Below are 18413 nucleotides of genomic sequence, written 5' to 3'. Positions count from 1 at the left end.
GCATCTGAGCACATGAGCGACTCCAGACCTCTTTGGGAGGCAGCTACTATTGAACAAATACAACCGAGGCACAAAAGAATCAGGACATGATGCTCAAGGTTCCAGAGGTGCTATCCAGACAGGTCAGAACCCAGCTCCTGGCACCTGAGCTTACCTACCTGCCTCACAGGCATCCTTTTGACTCAGGCCAAGATTTAACTCAGGGTACTAGTAAAGGCTCTGCAGGGAGAGATACTACAAGTAGAAGGCACCGGTGGAGAAATCTTAGGCCTCCACGTTAGAATGAGAAACATAATTGCAAATGGTATTGCTGGGCAGGGGCAGTGAGGGAGTGAACAACTGGAGAAGGCAGAGGTAGGTGAGGAAGAGAGTTTTTCCTTAACACTATGCAAATAAGCACCTCAATTTGCAATTTCTTTCTATTGAACTAATGAATGAATAACTAATGAGGATGGACCCACTGTCCTAACTTGTGGTAAGTAAGGGGCTCTACCACTGAACCACATCTCCAACTCTGTTTTTAAAACCAGGAAATATCAGTGTAAGGAAGACATTTTCAAACATTTATGTAAAACAGACAGGCACAGTGGTACACATTTGTAATCCACGAACTCAAGAGGTTGAGGCAGGAGGATAGTGAATTTGAGGTTAGACTGGGTTACAAAGTTAGTTCAAAGCCAGCCTTGTCTCAAGAAATCAGGGACTGGGTCTTCAGCTCAGTGGTGGAGGGCTTGACTAACAGTGCACTTTATCACATAGTCTGCATTTTGATGAACATTAAGAATTGATGGTGTGGCTGGAGAGATGGCTCAGAGGTTAAGAACACTGACTGCTCTTTCAGAGGTCCTGAGTTCAATTCCCAAAAACCACCTGGTGGATCACAACCGTCTGTAATGGGATCTGATGCCTTCTTCTGGTGTATCTGAAGACAGCTACAGTGTACTCACATACATAAAATAAATCTTTAAAAAGGAAAAAGAATCGTTGATGATTATGTGGAAAGAAGCTGAATTTCACCACTTTGCTCGTACTTTGCTTGCATTCATTTGCATGTACAAATATCTACGGCACTGTGTAATGCATATAAATATGACATCTTTACAAAACTTTATTCTAAGTGTTCTTTTTCCAACTACTCAGTCTCACAATTTATAAGACACAAATAGTATCTGATCGGTATATATTCTCATCAGCCACCAGATGGCGTAAGGGGCGTGTGCGTGTGTGTGTGTGTGTGTGTGTGTGTGTGTGTGTGTGTGTGTATATGTGTGTGTGTGTGTGTGTGTGTGTGTGCGCGCCTGTGTGCCCGCGCTTTATTCTGACAGGGTCACCGCATATAACTTGCCCCTATAAACTCAGAAGAATGTATTTTGAAGTGTTCTACCACTCAAACAGCTCAGTGTTCCAGCCACATGTAGAAGTGAGTGACTAAGTTGAAATTGACTGGGTCCTCCTTTTCCTAAATCTTGGGGTTCTGTGAGAAGCTAGCACTCTGGAAGGAAGCGATGAAAACGAGGGAAAGAAAACAGCTCTGCTACCGGAAATCAGAGAGGAAGTCATGCCAAAGCAATGGCCATCTTAGATTCTGAGTAAGGTTTTCAACTGCGAGAGAAATGGAACATGCCTTCCAGAAAAAAACGTGTTTGTCCTCCTTCATGCCCAGTAATACATTACCCTGCGTATCATTTATGCTGAAGGGCCCAAAAGTAAGACAGAAACTTTTCTTCACTTTGATTGAGGTTTGGGGAACCGAAGGCTAGAAGAACCTATTTGACTTTTACTCAAATACAGCCCCTTGTTTAATGATCATATATTCCCATCAGAAAACCACAGGCTCCTGACTGCTGCTGATGACAGGAGCTAGAGTGAGAGGTGAAAATGAGGAGGGTGGCGAGGTCTTCCCTCCCCAAGCCTCACTGAACACTGAAGAAAGTGCACTGTTCACATGCAATCTCTCCTATCACACACACACACACACACACACACACACACACACACACACGGGAAAAATAAAAGGGAGACTGGGAGGAGGAAGGGACCTAGCAGAAAGATGGGCAGGGAGAGAAAGTGTTGATTTAATATGGTCTGAGTATATATTATACTTGAATGAAAAACACATTAAAAACCCATCACTTTGTACAGCACATGCACATTCACTTTGCTGTGTATGGGGAGCGTGTATACCTGTGCTTACACGTGTGGGAGTGCATATGTGTATGGAGGCTAGAGGTTGACTTCTGATGTCTTTCTTGATTGTTCTACTAAGGAACCTGGAGCTCTCCAATTTGGTTAGTAGAGGAAGTGGTCTAGCTTGATAGAACCTTCTATCTGTGTCTTCTGAGTCCAGGGATTGCAGGAGAGTCACTAGGTCTCTCTGGTACTGGGGATCTGTACTCTGGTCTTTATATCTGAATGACAAGGACTTTATTCCCAGATCCATTAAAAAATTTAAATCACCCAAGAGTATATGTACACACACACACACACACACACACAAACTCACACACGGTTCCTGAATGAGAAATCTTTGGGCAAACAAAGTCAGAGCTATGAGAAAGATAAAAAGGTAGCTAGCTGATGATAACTCGCTTGGAATAGGATTGCCTGGGCTCCTCACCATGGCTCATGCCCTATCTCCATGTTTGCAGCTTTCCTACCTGAGTTCCTGTGGAAGGAAATGGTACTTTCTTATCATTGTTCTCATGCTTAAGAAAGGCATAGGCTGCTATTCTTAGGACATCTGCTAACGGCTTAGCAGACAGCAGAGAGCACAAAAACCAACACTCAAGGTCACCGCCATCATGCATTCAAGGCACTTGGAATGTCTTACTTCGACTCCCATTGCGATCGATACTGCCAATACTGCTGCTTCCATTTGTAATACTGTCCCACGAAATGTGGATCTCCAGCAACTGAAAGAAAATGATTAAAGAAATAAGTATTCATATATGCTCCTTAATATCATTCAGAGTTGAGGGTAGCTCGCTTCTCATTAAGTTGATATGTGGCAATTGCATACACTGTATAGTTCATGTTACAGTGCTCGGGGACTTTGCAAATGTTTTCTTTTTATTGGAACTGTGTAATACTCAATGTTGTTTGAAATAAGTAGATTGTGACTTGGGAATTGTTTTCATTATAATGACATTCATTTATATATCATTTATGCAGTTAAATAAAATTTATGAGAGACCATTGTTTTAGACTGAAGTCGTACACTAGGCCCCAATATTAATGTTAAGATGGAGTCCCTCAAGCCAGGCAGTGGCGATACAGGTCTTAATCCCAGCACTATGGAGGCACAGAAGACACATCTTGGAGTCTGAGGCCAGCCTGATCTATAGAGTGAGTTCTAGAACAGCCAGGGCTATAGAGAAAACCCTACATATATAAAAAATATAAGAGGAGTTTTATGCTCACAATGTCATGTATGTTGGTTTCTGTGCTCGCTTGAAGGTCCTGCCTGCTCGCTGCGTTGCAGCTATGGCTGCTCGCTATGCCCACACACACGCACGCCACGGGACGCGGTGGAACTGTGAGCCACAATGAGACATGCTAGGCCAGATAGTTCCACGTGGGATTTTATTTAAGATAGGGAAGGGGTAGTGGGCGGGAAGGAAGGGGAGAAGAGAAAAGAGAGAGAGGGAAAGAGCGCTGTCTGGTTATATACCAGTGGTGACGTAATTACAGGTAAAGGTGGGCTATGGAATTCTGGGTAAATGGCAGCTGTTGCCTTGGCAACAGACCTATACATTGCTTGTATGGCATCACAAGCATTGCAGGCCTCAGGTACCTACAATGTACCCATGGAGCATGCAGAAGAATCCCCCAAACAAACCCCTACCCGCTTCTCTGATTTTCTTCTTAAGTTTGAGATTGTAGATGAACCAGTTAACTAGGTGCTCTCTCCTAGCCTCGTTATTTGAAGTCTTTACTCTTTCTTTGTAAAGCAATGCCATTTGCTTTTGATAGATTAAGTACATGATTTTCACCAGTAACATTCCTATACACTCTAACTTTTTTCTTCCTCAGATCCACATGAGCGCACACAACCACACAACCACACCATCTTCCAGGCATCAGACACTTTGTGCTGGCATTTGAGAAAATTGCCCTTTCCATTAAAGACGCGAATCTCAGCTCTCTGAGAATTCTTGGTGAAGAATCATCTTTCTTTTAGGTGATTATTATGAGTAACATTACTGGATTATTTTTTCTGAGACAGAGTTTCTTTCTCTGTATAGCTCTGGCTATCATAATCAGGGATGGACTCGAACTCACAGAGATCTAACTGCCTCTGCCTCCCAAGTGCTGGGAGAATTCTTACTATAGACACATGTATGTAAAGTAGGTATGAAGGGGTGCCCTTATACTGCCCAGACAAACAGACTAGAAGCATTCAAAAGCATCTTATCAATCATCTTCAACTTAACAAAGACAAAATTAAAAATTTTGCTAAGGTTCTATTTAAAGATAGCTCATATCTTTCCACACAGTTTTTGAAATGGATTTTTCCTGCATTATGTAAGTGAGTCTATGTGGCAGGCAGTCCCTGCCTTACCTCTTACAAACCCAGAGTGACTATGTTTCCTCTCCAGGAAGTCCATACAAGTTGTATTGACTCTGGCTTCTCTTTTTATCTCAGAGATGAGTACACCATAGTTCTTTCCTACAGACTTTCTCACCTCTCACGTTTCACCTCTACGTTTTGTTGTTGTTTGTTTTGCTCAGTTGTCTTGCACCACCTGCTGGTAATCTCCTTAGAAAGCTTACCCACAATGCCTATCTTCTTGTCTCCCGGACACAGTCGACTATTCAATGACTGATGCTGACAAGAGGAAACAAGGGAAGGATGGTGACAGGAGAGAGACAAAGGGGGAGAGGGGCGCTGAAATTTGTATCTTAAATTCTAGAGGGTGAAATCACTGCCTCACGGTGTGGTGCTTGTGGGACAGTTTTGTCAGCTATGGCAGAAAAGCGTGCCCTTCATGGTTTTCATCGCATAATTCTTTCTCTTCCATACTGTAATACTTTTTCTAGAAAATTACAGTGTTGCTTTCATTCTGGGATTTGTTTGTTTTTGCAGTAGTGGGGATAGAACCCAGGGCTTGGTGCCTCCCTACACTTTTTTTTTCCACAATGAGGCAGGATAGAAAGGCAGAGAAAGTGTGTGTGTGTGTGTGTGTGTGTGTGTGTGTGTGTGTGTGTGTGTGTGTAGAGAGAGAGAGAGAGAGATGGCGGGGTGAGAAGAGAGAAATACTCCTCTCTTTGGAATTCAGTTGAAGCCCCTTCCCAGCAGGAAACCAAGAACGCCCAATTAACAACTGCTTAAAGCCTTTCTCCCTTCCCAGCTGTAAACCTGTAATTTTCTAGGAATCTCACCAGAAACCCCTTTTGCAGGGAAAGGACACATGTGTACTAAACTCCTTGTACAACCCTAGAGACTCTGGTTTCCCTTTATCAGATTATAATTCCATCCAGCCTTCCTCCTGAACCACTTTACAATCTTACCAAAGGAGAACAAAAGGGGGCCCCCAATCCTCAGAGCAACCTTTTGAGATGTAACTTGAGAGTCACCAAAATGGTACATATGGATAACTCGGAGACAATGACCGTGCTCCTTTGAGAAGCCCGTGCCTTCTCCTTATTTTGCCTGCTTTCTTTTGAGAAACATGTAACCCACTCGGGTGTGTCTGTCTCATAACTCTCATGCTTAAAAAATCTGTTAAAATGTCTTTTAACAAACTTTCCAGTGTTGCCTCATCCTTGGCAATGAACCCAGGCATCCTGGTTTGGCTTGATTTAGGTCTCTCAAAATCTAGGAAAATTCAGGTTGTCGTGTGTCAATTTGTCCCCCTACCACTGGCAATGATGGACCTACCACTTGTCCTGCTTTTGTAGAAGTTGACTTAAAAGTTGTCCATCTTCTCTGCATGGACTGTCAAATCTGGAAAAGATGGTACAGCTTCCACTAGTGTGTTTTGCTTGCATAAAATACTATCTCATTCAACCACAGAGCACCTAAAAATCGGGCGAATATTCTTTGCTCATTGGTAGGAATGAAAAATGGCGTTCCATTAGGTAAGCCACTCACTTCAATTTACTTAGCTGTATGTCGAACAACTAGCATGGGGCTAACTTCTGACATCACGGTGATCCCACCTGTGGCTGCACGTTATGGTTACCCAGGGAGCTTTCAAAAACTACCACTACCCAGTCCTACTGCCAACCCTCATGGAGTTGGTTTGGGCGTGCCCTTTGTGTCGGAATTTTTACAAGCTCTCCAGGTGGCCCTAATGAGCAGTGGTGGCTGAGAGGTTTGGCTCTGCAAGCAGGCACTCTGCCTCTGGCCTGGAAGGAAGGCCTTGGGAAGACTCAAAGAATGAAAGTCTCCTGGGGTGAAAGCAAGCACCCCCTGATGCCGGAGGCTGTTTGGTTTGCTTGCTGACAGCAACAAGTACCAGGAACCCTCCACTCAGTGCTGCACAGCACGCTGCCGCTGCACAGCGCAGGAATTCCTTTCCTGGAACGTAAGCATTTCCGTATGGGGATCATATTCTGTCGTTAAAGAGCTGTTCCTACAACCATATGCATGGGTTTTCTCTCTGCCAAACCCTTTATTTGACATTTTATAGTGACGGGCAGAGAACAGTGGGGTCACTGGTACATTTCTCTATCTGATTTCCTGTGATTGTGAATGAAAGTGACATGCATTTCAGAAATTCTACTTATCCTTCAGTGTTTGAATGTTAAATCTCACATTCTGCTGTGATAATATGTTGTCGTATTATAAAGGCAGAATAGTGTCATAGGAAGGAAATGTAGAGCCAGCGGTCTAGTCCAAGTCTCTGGACCACAGTGCTAATAACTGAGAGTAGTCATGTGTACTGAACGCTGTGCCTGGGGCACACTCAAAGTGCTTCAGCCCTATGACGTATGTGATTATTCTCACCAGAAACCCCTTGTCACTTGGGCCAAGGAGGGCAATAGACTTACCAATGTCACACAGTTAAGTTGGTGATAGCAAAGATAAGCCATGGGAATTGCCTCCAGAATTTACCCTCTTTATTATTTTGTGATATTTTCTCCTATGTAGATGACCTTAGCTATATTACCTGGTTTCTCCTAGTCTTATTTTCTTATCTGAAAGAAAAAGGGGGGTTAGAAGAATGTCTAGCCCCTCAGGCAGACGCGTGGCTCTTTGTGACATATACTAAGTTGTTCGGTAAATAAATATTATTTGAATAACTCAAGCAATGATGAACTGGTGTGGTTAAATGCATAGTACATACAGACACACTCTAAGACTCTATTGTCAAAGAATACATCCATGATTGTTATAGAATTGATATCTAGTCATAGTTTTTGTCGCTCAAAAATATGAAAAAACGTTAACATGTAAATCAAAACTCAACAAACTTCTATCCACAAAATACAAAGCTCTTAGAGAAGCTGCATGAGATTTTGATAATCTCAGCAGTGATAAAAATATAAATGTATAAATGAAGTTAAAAGAGGTTCCCTTTGTATTTCTGAGTCATTGAAGAAGCATCCTACAATCTAGAGGTTTTATCTTCATTACTGCTAGGAAATTAGACCATTAAAAAAAGAGTGTGTTGGCTCTCATCCAGCTAAACTATCAAAAGAAAACATGGCCAGAAGAGTCTGTCAGTTTTACGTTTACATTTTTAAATTAGGTGCTGGTTCTTTTTGAAGGAAGACTCTTGGAGCATTTTTTATAATGATTCCACGGAAAGAAGAGGCAGTAGGCTTGTGAAATCTGCCATTCAGGGTTAGATTCAAAGTCTCAGAAATTCTTCTGGGCTACAGATAACTGTTCCCAGGTTCCTGCCCCCCAGAGGATGAGTTACAGACTGGGTTAGTGACAGGCAGATGAAGAAACAACATAATTCAGCAAGCTGGAGTCAAACGCTTTTGAGAGAGGAGCCATTATCAGGGGGATCACCATAATTTCCCTCCATTTAAATTTTTTTTTTATTAAGAAGCAATCCTTCTCAAGCCTTCTCAAGTTTTGGCATGATTGTATCTTTTGCTTAGGGTTAGGTTTCTAAGGCCTCCTATGTATTTACATGCTACCATCCTGCAAAAAATCTATTTGTTTGTTTGTTTGTTCTGTTTGGAGGAATTTGCTTTCTAGTCCCTAGAGCTAATATCTCTCAACACCAGGTTTTTACAACAAATATTTTATTGTCCGCAGATCCATCTGTGTCCCTCCATATTTTGCACACAGTAAGTGCTTGAACTGATTGAAAGGTGTGTCGGGCCACCAAACTTCTAAAATTAAACACTCATAGACTCTAATATCACACACACACACACAAATTCTGGACTGACAACATTGCTAAAATCTGTGTATCATAATGCTCTTTGACTTTTTTTTTTTTAACAACCACTAGCGTGTGAGGATGATAACATAATAATCACAAAATACTCAATAACCAACTTCCTGAAAGAGCATGTGGTTTCTTAAACATTATCTTATTTGGTCTTGTAGCTGCTAAGCTTAGCAGTACTTTTGCCTTAACTTAGGCCTAAAAGAATAAGTACAAGCTTTTGCTATAGTTAGGAAATCTTTACAATGAGATGATGAACAGTGAGACCCAAAATCAAAGTGGTGACCATGAGGGAGGAGAGGAGCAGGAGTATAATGTTGCATGAGATAAACCAAGAATACATACAAGGAAAGATTAAAAGGCATAGCATTGTTTTCAGAATTCTTAGGCTAAAGAAAATGCAAAAATAAAAATAATGAGCTGCCAGTACCCAAGACAGAGAAGGAGGGAGGGGAGGCTTGGGAGTAGGAGCATGGAACTGGGTTCAGGACACCTTAAATGGCAAGCCTGCGTGATATGCAGATGAGTCTCACACCTGCACATCTGCACGTGAAAGCTGACGAGGGACTGCCTAGAGATGCGGTTTTGGCAGTCACTGGCTATGGAAGAACATGGAAGAGGCAAAAGAATACTCAGGAAGAAAGAAGAAACCTCATGGGTGCAGGGTATCGTACACATCAAGGAGAAAGTAGACGGTAGCAGCTAAGAAAGAACAGGGCTATAAAAAGTCAGCGCAGACTCTGGGGTCTGCAGCCCCTTCTAATCTCACAATGTCCAGTGCTGCTTTGGCAGGAGGGCTGAGGCAAAGCCACATTCTCACTTGTGTGTGGAGACTGGATCGCCTACTTCAAGGCAAACAATGACATGCACTCTGAAAGTCCAGCTAAATGGAACCAGTTGTCTAGCTCTCGGAGTCTGTCTTTGTGGTTCCCAGAAAATGGTTTCTTGTATCAATGTAACTGAACAACCCCCAGCTCTCAATGTTTTCCGGCTGCGTTTGCTCTGCGTGCTGGCTCTGGCTTAGAGGATAACTGTGTTTGAAATGGAAAGGTCCACCCTGCTGAGAACCCTTCTTTCTGGGAAGAAGGTCTTAAGTAAACCTCTTAAGATTAAGAACTCTGTCAATTGCCTACCCTTCCTTCTGGCTTTTAAACAGACTTCGGGTCAGGTCTCTGCACAAAAGAACTAAATTACTAGTTGTTGAGAGAGGAGCGTAGTATAGACAGCCAATAGAACCTCTTACTGTTCTTACAGAGCAGATATGTGTCACTTAGTCTTGAGATGACAGCAAGACAAACCCACAAAGATCAACAGATTAAAAGATTAAAAAGGGCGCAGAATAAATACAGTAGCATCAACTCACATGGGTTTTTGGAGTGTTCTGCGACTTTTGTCGTGGCTATCTCAGACCATGTCTTGTAGTAATCATTAAATGAGATTGTTTTAACTATTCTGAAAATATAAGCAAAAGGAGGTATTTAATTGGTAAACTTGTCCTTAAAATGATCTGATCAACACATATCGATCAGCTAATATAACTCCAAACTAGACTGATCCAAAACGTATGATACTTTCTTCTCTCCCTCTTCCTTCTCTTCCTCCTCCCCCTTCTTCTTGTTTCTTTTCATGTGTCCCTAGCAGGTCTTGATCTCTGTGTATCCCAGGATGGCCTGAAACTCACAATTCTCCTGCTTCGGCCTCCTGTGTGCTAGGATCACAGCCCGATGCAGGGCTTTAGACTTACATCTCTAAGACTCATACACTTAATAAATCAACCTAACACATTGGTGTCACCACTAACAAGTATAACAGGAAAAGGCAAGCTATCTAGCTCATTTTTAAATAAGAAAAGTAGATGTCCACCTATGTGTACATTTATCTACATGGTAAAAAGAAACCATAGCTTTAAGACATCTTCCTCGTGCCAATATATAAAAGGAACTTTAAGGGAAACATTATAATTCTATTTTTTATTCTACAATAAAATTTTCTTAAATGTCATATCAGATGTATTATGACTGTTTTTATTTCCTCTTCCTAGGGAGAATAAAAGAATGAGAATGTAGATTAGTTTTTACACAGTCTAGCCACTGTAGGCATGGAGAGACCCTCCCTCTCTTCCTCCTTCCACACTTTTCTCTCTTTTAGTGTCATTAGGGCCCTAGCAGGGGTGTGAAGGTTATGTACGGAAAGCAGTAAATGGCTGCTGGCAAACACTCTAAATCACTGCATCTCTACATATTTTTACTATGAACTTGTTGAACACAGTGAGTTACAGCTCTGTAAATAAAATATTACTCAGAGATAATGTTCAGCTGTGTGAAATCACCAGCTAACTGGTGCGGGGAGATGCATAAGTGTCAGGTGTAATAGCCCTTATGTCTGTTTCGCAATTTAACTTCTTGGTTCTTTGGACAAAGAAACACATTTTCAGTTAAAACAAATATATTGGTACTTTTTTTTTTTAAAGTGGGTCAGCCATAAGTTCCTTAAGGTAAATATTTGATTCTGAAATCAAATATTTCAATTCTGAAATTAACGGGGCAATCTTTAAATGGACCAGTGCCTTCACCTGCAGTAGTTTGTGACACCTAATTTTAAGACTAACAGTTTTCAAATGTGTTATTACTTTTCCAATCACATGTAAGCAGAACTCTGAAAAGGGGTGAAAATCAATTAACCGTCACTATTACTGCTTCCAGTGTGGCCGGGAAAGCTTCATGCTACCAAACGAAATGTAAGATAATGTAAATTTGCATGAATTTCCCCCTGAAATGTTTCAGCAATTTGCAGTGGGGGTGGGGGTGGGGTGGTAAGGAAATGAAAGGCTGCCCTATATCTGCTGCATGAAAATCTTGGGATCAATTTGCAATTACAGTTCACTTAGCAGACAACAATGACCCAAAAGGAAGGAAACTGTCAACACACCGGCTCTTGGAAAAAAAATATACTATCCTTAGGCACAATGGTCTCCATTGTCTTTTGTCTGTTTGAGTATGACCCATGACCCTCTCCCTTCCCAGCGGTGTCCTGTTCAGTTTCAAACTGTTAGCCCTCCAGGGGATTTCTTTTCTTTCTTGCAGAATAATTAAAAATATTACCCTAAAAGGTGTAACTATGGTTACACAGAGAAGAATATCTTAAATATTTGCATTTCCAATTCTATAAAGCAAACAGTCCTTTAAAATAAAAGGTAAGTAACTGTATTTATCATCATTCAGATAGTCTATGAAGCTAATAAGGAGATAAATGACATAAAAATATATTTGTAGTTCCCACTAATACCAAGAACACACTGAATACTGCCTCTGACTGAAAAGGGGAAGAAATATAAATTTCTAAGTTTAAACTGGACACCACAGTTGATTTTTCTGTTGAAATGAGACATATCCCTCGGCGAGTGAAGGGAACAGCTTTCTCTACTCCCATAATAAGGTGCTGCATGGTTCAACATTTGGATAATTTGATACATTGACCATACTTCTTTAGAAGTGGCAATAAACAAAAGAATTTGGAGGAGGGCAATAAAACTTTTGTTTGAAAGTCACCAGGGAGTCATTTGGAGTGTAGCATCTGCAGAAAGGAGGGAGGTATCCTAGGCTTAAGAACCATCTCAGCCATATTTGGCAGGGGTGGGATATGGTGTGTATTCATGCGCATACAGAGGATCCCTGAGTAAGGGAAGATAGGGATGGGGCAGTTGAGTTCAGTGGAGGGTTCTGATGGAGAGCAGCTGGAGGCTGTTCAGATAGGTGAAGATCGGTTGTACAAGATTTTTGCATGCACGCAGAGAGTAGTTGAACTTGGCTGACAACCTCGGTTTATCAGAATGAAGAGCCATCAGTGGTTCCCAAGTTGAAAAGTAAAGAAGCAGCTGGGTCTGGAGCCAGGGTTTCCTCAGGGGTCACACATATCGGGGGTTCTATAAGTCTAAAGGTAGGATCAGTTAAGAAATAGTAATGGAGGTGTGGGCTACCTTAGAGTTGACAGGGCTGGGAGCATTTGAATTGTTTGGAGGAAGATAATAAAACTTTGTTTGAAAGTCATCAGAGAGTCATTTGCGGTGGTATCTGCAAAAAGGAAAGAGGCATCAGAGGCTCAGAAACAGCCTCAGCCATTCTTGGGGCTGGGGTTAGGAACAGGTAGAGACAAAAGCAAGATATCCCTGAAGAATGAGCTGATTGGTTGCCTGGTGTGCAAGACGTAAAGGAATGCTGGGGTCAAATACTTGCCTGAAGCTCAGAAGACTAGTTTTCTATTAATAGAAAACATTGTGTGGGACCAAAGTAAAATATGAATGTAATTTTAGATATGGCTTTAGGTGACACTATGATAGAGGGACCAAAATGACCTCTAAGGATTTGACAGTGATATTTGGAATGGAAAAGAGTGATTGACAGATGAAGCCATTAAGGAAACCAATCTCCAAAACAGTGTTTAGAAAAGAAAGAGTGAATACCAATTTAAAGGGAGCCAGTGATGGGCAAAGGCGGGCTCACTGCCTGCAAGACAAAATTAACAGTGATGTTGTTTACGGAGGTTAACGCCCAGCTCGGACTTTGGTGGAAAACTTCTCCTGCAGCACCAGCTAGTGCTTAGGCATCATGGATAAGACTGCAGGGCCTGGGATTAAGGGGGGTGAACCCTCCAGCATGATTAGTGATTGGCTGTGGGACTGGGTGAGTTTTGTCACCTTTCCATTCTTGTTTGCTCTTTGCTAAAAGAGAGGGGCCTTTTCTCAGAGGCCATAGGTATTCAGTGAGACCACGCATGGAAAGAGCCAGGTTTAGCACCTCATCATCACACAGAGTCACTGATTTTCAGCTGGCTTCCCACGGTGTCTCATTACTTCTCACGGGCTGCAAACTGTTTTCCTACCTTCTACCCTTTAGGCCAGGAAGGGTGATGCCTCGGTTGCAAAGTGACATTTGTCATCTACTTCTAGAGGATGAAGTCTCAACACTTTGGGATAAAACTCTAGGCTCTTCATCAGCTGGCCACGCCCAGCTCTTCCTTCCTGCAGTGCCTCCTTGCTCTCTTCAGAGCCCCCATCTTGTGGGAGTTCCTGTAAATCTTGACTATCCTACATTATTTCACTTCTGTTTCCATGGAAATTTCTCTAGTTAGAGATGACCCCCATCTTCCTTTCATTCCCTCTTACTCATTAAAGTCTGTTGTTGACTTATACAAACAGTTGTATATGATGGCTGCCATGGGGGACACCCGGGAGGATTTGCCTCCTCAGCTCCTCTCATGCCCTTCCCCAACATGTGGAGACCCAGCTCCAAATGAGAGCAGTGTTGAGAGCTCAGGCTGTCTGACCAGGGCATTTATTACAGAAATAGGAACAGGAATTACAAAGATTAGTCCAGGACTGGAAAGATGACTCTGTGTGTAAGAACATTTACCACACAAACAAGTGTGAGGATACAAGTTCAGTTCCCAGCATCGATGTAAAATCTTGGCACGGCTGTTTGCACATGCAGTTCCAACATGGCTGCAGGTCTAAGACAGTAAAATGGCTAGGGCTTCTGGGCTAGCCTAGCCAAAACATGGCAAGCTCAAGGTTCAGTGAGAGGCCTTGTCTCCAAGTGATAAGACAGAAAATGATAACGCAGTCCATCCAGTGTCTTCCCTTGGTCTCCATGTAAATGTGCATGCAATACACACACGTTTGCATATATACACATACACATGCGCACACACGCAAACATGCACATGCATATCATCACAAGCACGCATACATTCTCATATAGTCAGAGCAAGGCTTATTGCAACATTCTAGTACAGCACATGTTGGTATCAGGTCAACCCAGTTTGTTGTCTTGCCTGTCTTGCTATTCTCACACTTTTATGCTCCCAGGAAAGAATTAGATGCTCCTAGGAATGTGTTAGAAGTAAGTAGCTTGCGAAGCTCTGGGGGAAAAAAACCCATCATATATAATATGGAGTCTTTTAAGCAACAAGTCCTATTTATCTTCCTTATGTCTTTCAATATCTCAGAAATATTTTGAAGACTTCGGGATAGGTATCATATATTGTGATACTCTTACAGTGAGTATCATTCTTGCTGGTAGCACACTCCTCTAAACTCACCACTGGGGATGCTGAGACAAGAGGATGGTGAGTTGTCTTAAAGATTTTTTCCTATTCAGTTAGTTCTGTGTATATAGAAATGTAGTCTGTCCCCAGAGTCCTCGCTGTCTGTATTCACTTACCAGTTCTTAAGCTTTCTGTACTATATGGACACACTCAGGTTGTCGGTGAGAAAATCATCTGTAGTAGTTCCCTCCCTCCTTAGCCACATTTTTGTTCTCTGTAGTTTACTTACCTGCGGTTAACTATGGCACAAAAATGTTAAATGGAAAATTCCAGAAAGTTTTAAATTGCTCACAGTTTCAGCATCAGGATGAATCTTGGGCCACTTCACTCTATTCGCTGAAAGGAGACTTAGCTTCACACCCAGTATGTCTACTCTCAATGTGTTTCCTGCCCATCTACCACCCAATAGCCATTTAGAGCATCAGACAGACTGCTGCAGTGTTAATCTATATCATGATGCCTGTAAAACTCACCTCGCCTCGCCTTTTCTCCTAGGCGTCTGTCAGCTCCCATCATGACCGGGAGAGTGAGAGTTAAATCTGTTTTATCAGAAAGGGCACTAAAATGGTTTAAGACACAGAGATACTACATTCACAGTACTTTATTACAGGATGTTGTTGTAATTGTTCTGTTTCAGATTACTTATCTTTTAGGTTTATTTATTTTACTTTACAAATATGAGTGTTTTGCCTGCATTCATGAGTTGTATGCCGTGTGTGTTCCCAGTGTCTCCAGAGTCAGAAGAAGGCATTGTATCCCCTGGAACTGTAGTTAGAGATGGTTGAGAGGTACCATGTAGGTGCTTGCAATAGTACCCAGGTCCTCTGGCAAGAGCAAAATGTACTCTAAACTGCTGAACCATCATCTCTCTACTCCTGTATCCCAAAAATATTTTTTAAAAGGAAAAAGAGAACCAGGCAGCAACAATTATTGTTCTCTCTTCTTGTCTGCAATATGACCAGCAGCCACCATGGCCATTATGTCTTTACCCTCAGACTGTGAGCTTGAATAAATTCTTCCTTAAGTTGTTCTTGTGAGGTATATTGCTATAGCAACAAGACAAGTGACTAAAACAGATATATAGGGATATATATATATATATATATATATATATATATATATATATATACATATATATTCAGTTTGGTATACAATGTATAGGGTCTTAGAATTTGCTGACTGCCTGTGGATGAGCAATGACTACAGTGGTTAACAGGTGGGACACAGGCTTTTTTGCACCACCCACTGTAAAAAAAAGCCCTTGCTCCCTTCCCTAGTCCACAGGGGAGTTCCTGTCCTGCTTCGATGGGAGGCCGAGGCAGGTGAATTTCTGTGAGTTTTAAGCTAGATTGATCTACAAAGTGAGTTTTAGGATAGCCAGGGCTATACAGAGAAACCATGTGTTGAAAAACAAAAAACAAACAAACAAACAAAACCAAAGAGACCCTGAGTCTGGGTTTTCTATGTTCTTTTCCCTGTCCTGTCAAGGAAGCTATTTTTCCTCAGTATTGCCTTGCCCTCTTGGACACAGTGCCATTGTACTTATTATATTGTATCAATGCAACTCAACAAAAAACAGTCACAACTCAACAAAACACCAAACTGCACATATGAAATGTGGGTACAGAGACTGGTGACTTAGTTCTAAAAAAAAAAAAAAAATTACAGACTTCTAAAGGAAGCCTAGAAAGAAAAGAAAAAGCTGTGGGGGAAGAAGCTTCTGCTCAATGTCACTCATTTAAATAGAACTCACTCGGACCTTAGCATTTTTCAAATCCCTTCTTAGCTACACTACCAATATTAGCCCTGAGGCCTTGGGCATCTGGTGGAAGATGTTTCCTACACTGTCCTCTCTGTTGTCTCTCTTGAAAAAGTGCTCTGGATACTAGAATACAAGGCTCATGAGTGTAAGGATCACATATTGCAAGAGTACTATGCATATATGTATAAGTATTATATGTATTATTAGATAAAGATACAGATAAAGTACCTGTCCTTCCATGGGTGGAAAAGTCTGAGGTACAACTGTTGAGTTGTATTCTAGACAATATGCAACAATTCCAACTGACTGTACAAATTCAATGTCAAAAGAAACCTGTTAAACCTGAGATTCTTGAGAGAAGGCCAGTTTCACAATTTTTGAGCTAAATTTGAAGCAAAATTTAATTAAATATTGGCTGGGATAATGGACTCTGGCTGGGTCCATTCTGGGCTTCCAGAAAAGGGTGATGAGTCACAGCTTGTAGAGGCTTAAAAAAGCAAAAGCATAAGGCCACAGTCTTTCCTCCCTGCCCACATGTGATCAAGCACATCTGGTGCTGTGGGTCAAACAAACTTGTTTAGGGGAGCAAAAACATGTGGCTTGTTATCTTTCATAAACAACAGCCTCCAGCATTTCAGAAAGTATCTGCCTTTGGGCAAGAAGGGCTTGTAGGTAAACTTTGGCCCTTACATCCCCTAGTTCAACATCGACAGAACCCCCTGCCACGGTCCACGCAGTTGATCATACTCTGCTTGAGTTTTGTCTTGCCTTTTGTATTCAGAGGCTTAACCTCTGGAATACATTTCTATACATACACTTTTCTTACTGCTCGTGAAGTTAATGCAAATCTCTAACCCAAAGGATTGGATATCATAATGCTAATCTCTTTGAATAACCTCTACAAGACTTCATTGTGATGCCCTTTTTCAAACTAAACAACGGGGACCAGCATAGTGGCTCAGTGGACCTGAGTTCAATCCCTGGGGACCCTGAGGGGAAAAGATGATGTAGTAGTATGCATTGTGACCCCAGCCCTCTGAAAGACAAATGAGAGGCAGACAGGAGAGTCACCCCGAAGCTCATGGGTCAGCTTTCCTGAGTACACCATTTAGCAGCAGAAACAAGAGAGATCCTAAGATCCTGCTTCACCAAGGTAGGAGAGAAGCGACTCCCAAAAGTTGTCAGTTGTCTTATCTCCAAATGAATGGCATGCTTACTCTTTCTCCATTTCTCTCTCTCTCTCTCTCTCTCTCTCTCTCTCTCTCTCTCTCTCACACACACACACACACACACACACACACATCACCTAAACACACAAATGTCAATAAGTAAAGAACAGTGACCCAAAGAGAGAAGAGACAATTGAACATAGCATGTCAGGAGCAGACATTGGAACTCACACAACCAATCTAATTATGATATATATCATAAACATGGATTGTTTATGATATATGGATTGAAGTCCTAACTCTAGCCCCAATGGTGTCCAATCTGAAGGCTTCTCTAGAGAATTCATGCTTGCACAAAGTGAGCTTGGTTAACCAGACCTGATTTTGGGTCATTTATCCTTGTCTATCTTCTGAGGAGCTGCTGAAACCAAACCAGAGACAACCTTCCGATCAGGTCCTCTGGACTTGCTGGTCAATGCTGGCACTCCATGGTGGATGCTGCAAACAGTTAAACCACAAGCAGAAAGAACTTTTGCTGTTCCAGGGATACTCATGCCTTATAGATGATAAAACTGCATGTGTGCACTTGACAGTGCTGAACACAGTATGTTCTGTGCTGGATGGGGAAGGTGCTCTAGACTCAGGACATGCTAAGCAGACAGCAATGTCTTCACTGAGCCCCAGCCAAGCAGACCTCTCTCTCTTTGGACTGTACACCATCTTTCTGCATGTTTTCAGGACCATGTCATAAATAGAAGCTACTTAAGTGGCTGAAGTTTGCTTACCTTTTCTATAATTGCCAGACAAGGAAACCTGGGCTAAATCAAGCTCGATGATTCCCATACTAGCTAATTGACTTTAAGTTTAGAGCTCAAGAAAGTAAGGGCTGGAACACTTTTACCAAGTAATTATGATTTAGAAGACTCTATAGACGCATATTGTTTAGCTCCTCAAAGCCAACTGAATGCTACATTGCCAGGCTATTCCTTAAAAGGTACACTGGGGGCTGGAGAGACGGCTCAGAGC

The 18413-nt window shown here is 41.9% G+C and overlaps 1 protein-coding gene across 1 annotated transcript in view; it reads right to left on the bottom strand.

The window, feature by feature from the left end:
- The window catches only part of Ube2u (ubiquitin conjugating enzyme E2 U), a 61258-nt gene that overhangs the window by 12777 nt on the left and 30068 nt on the right, over positions 1-18413 (bottom strand). The window contains exons 7-8 of the mRNA XM_052175806.1: positions 9718-9806; positions 2831-2912 (exon numbers count right to left, since the gene is read on the bottom strand). Of these exons, the coding sequence (XP_052031766.1) occupies positions 2831-2912; positions 9718-9806 (171 nt within the window). The remainder of the gene's footprint in view (positions 1-2830; positions 2913-9717; positions 9807-18413) is intronic.

Source organism: Apodemus sylvaticus, chromosome 3 (genome assembly GCF_947179515.1).
Source record: "Apodemus sylvaticus chromosome 3, mApoSyl1.1, whole genome shotgun sequence".
NCBI lineage: Eukaryota > Metazoa > Chordata > Mammalia > Rodentia > Muridae > Apodemus > Apodemus sylvaticus.
This window is presented reverse-complemented; position numbering and strand designations above follow the sequence as displayed.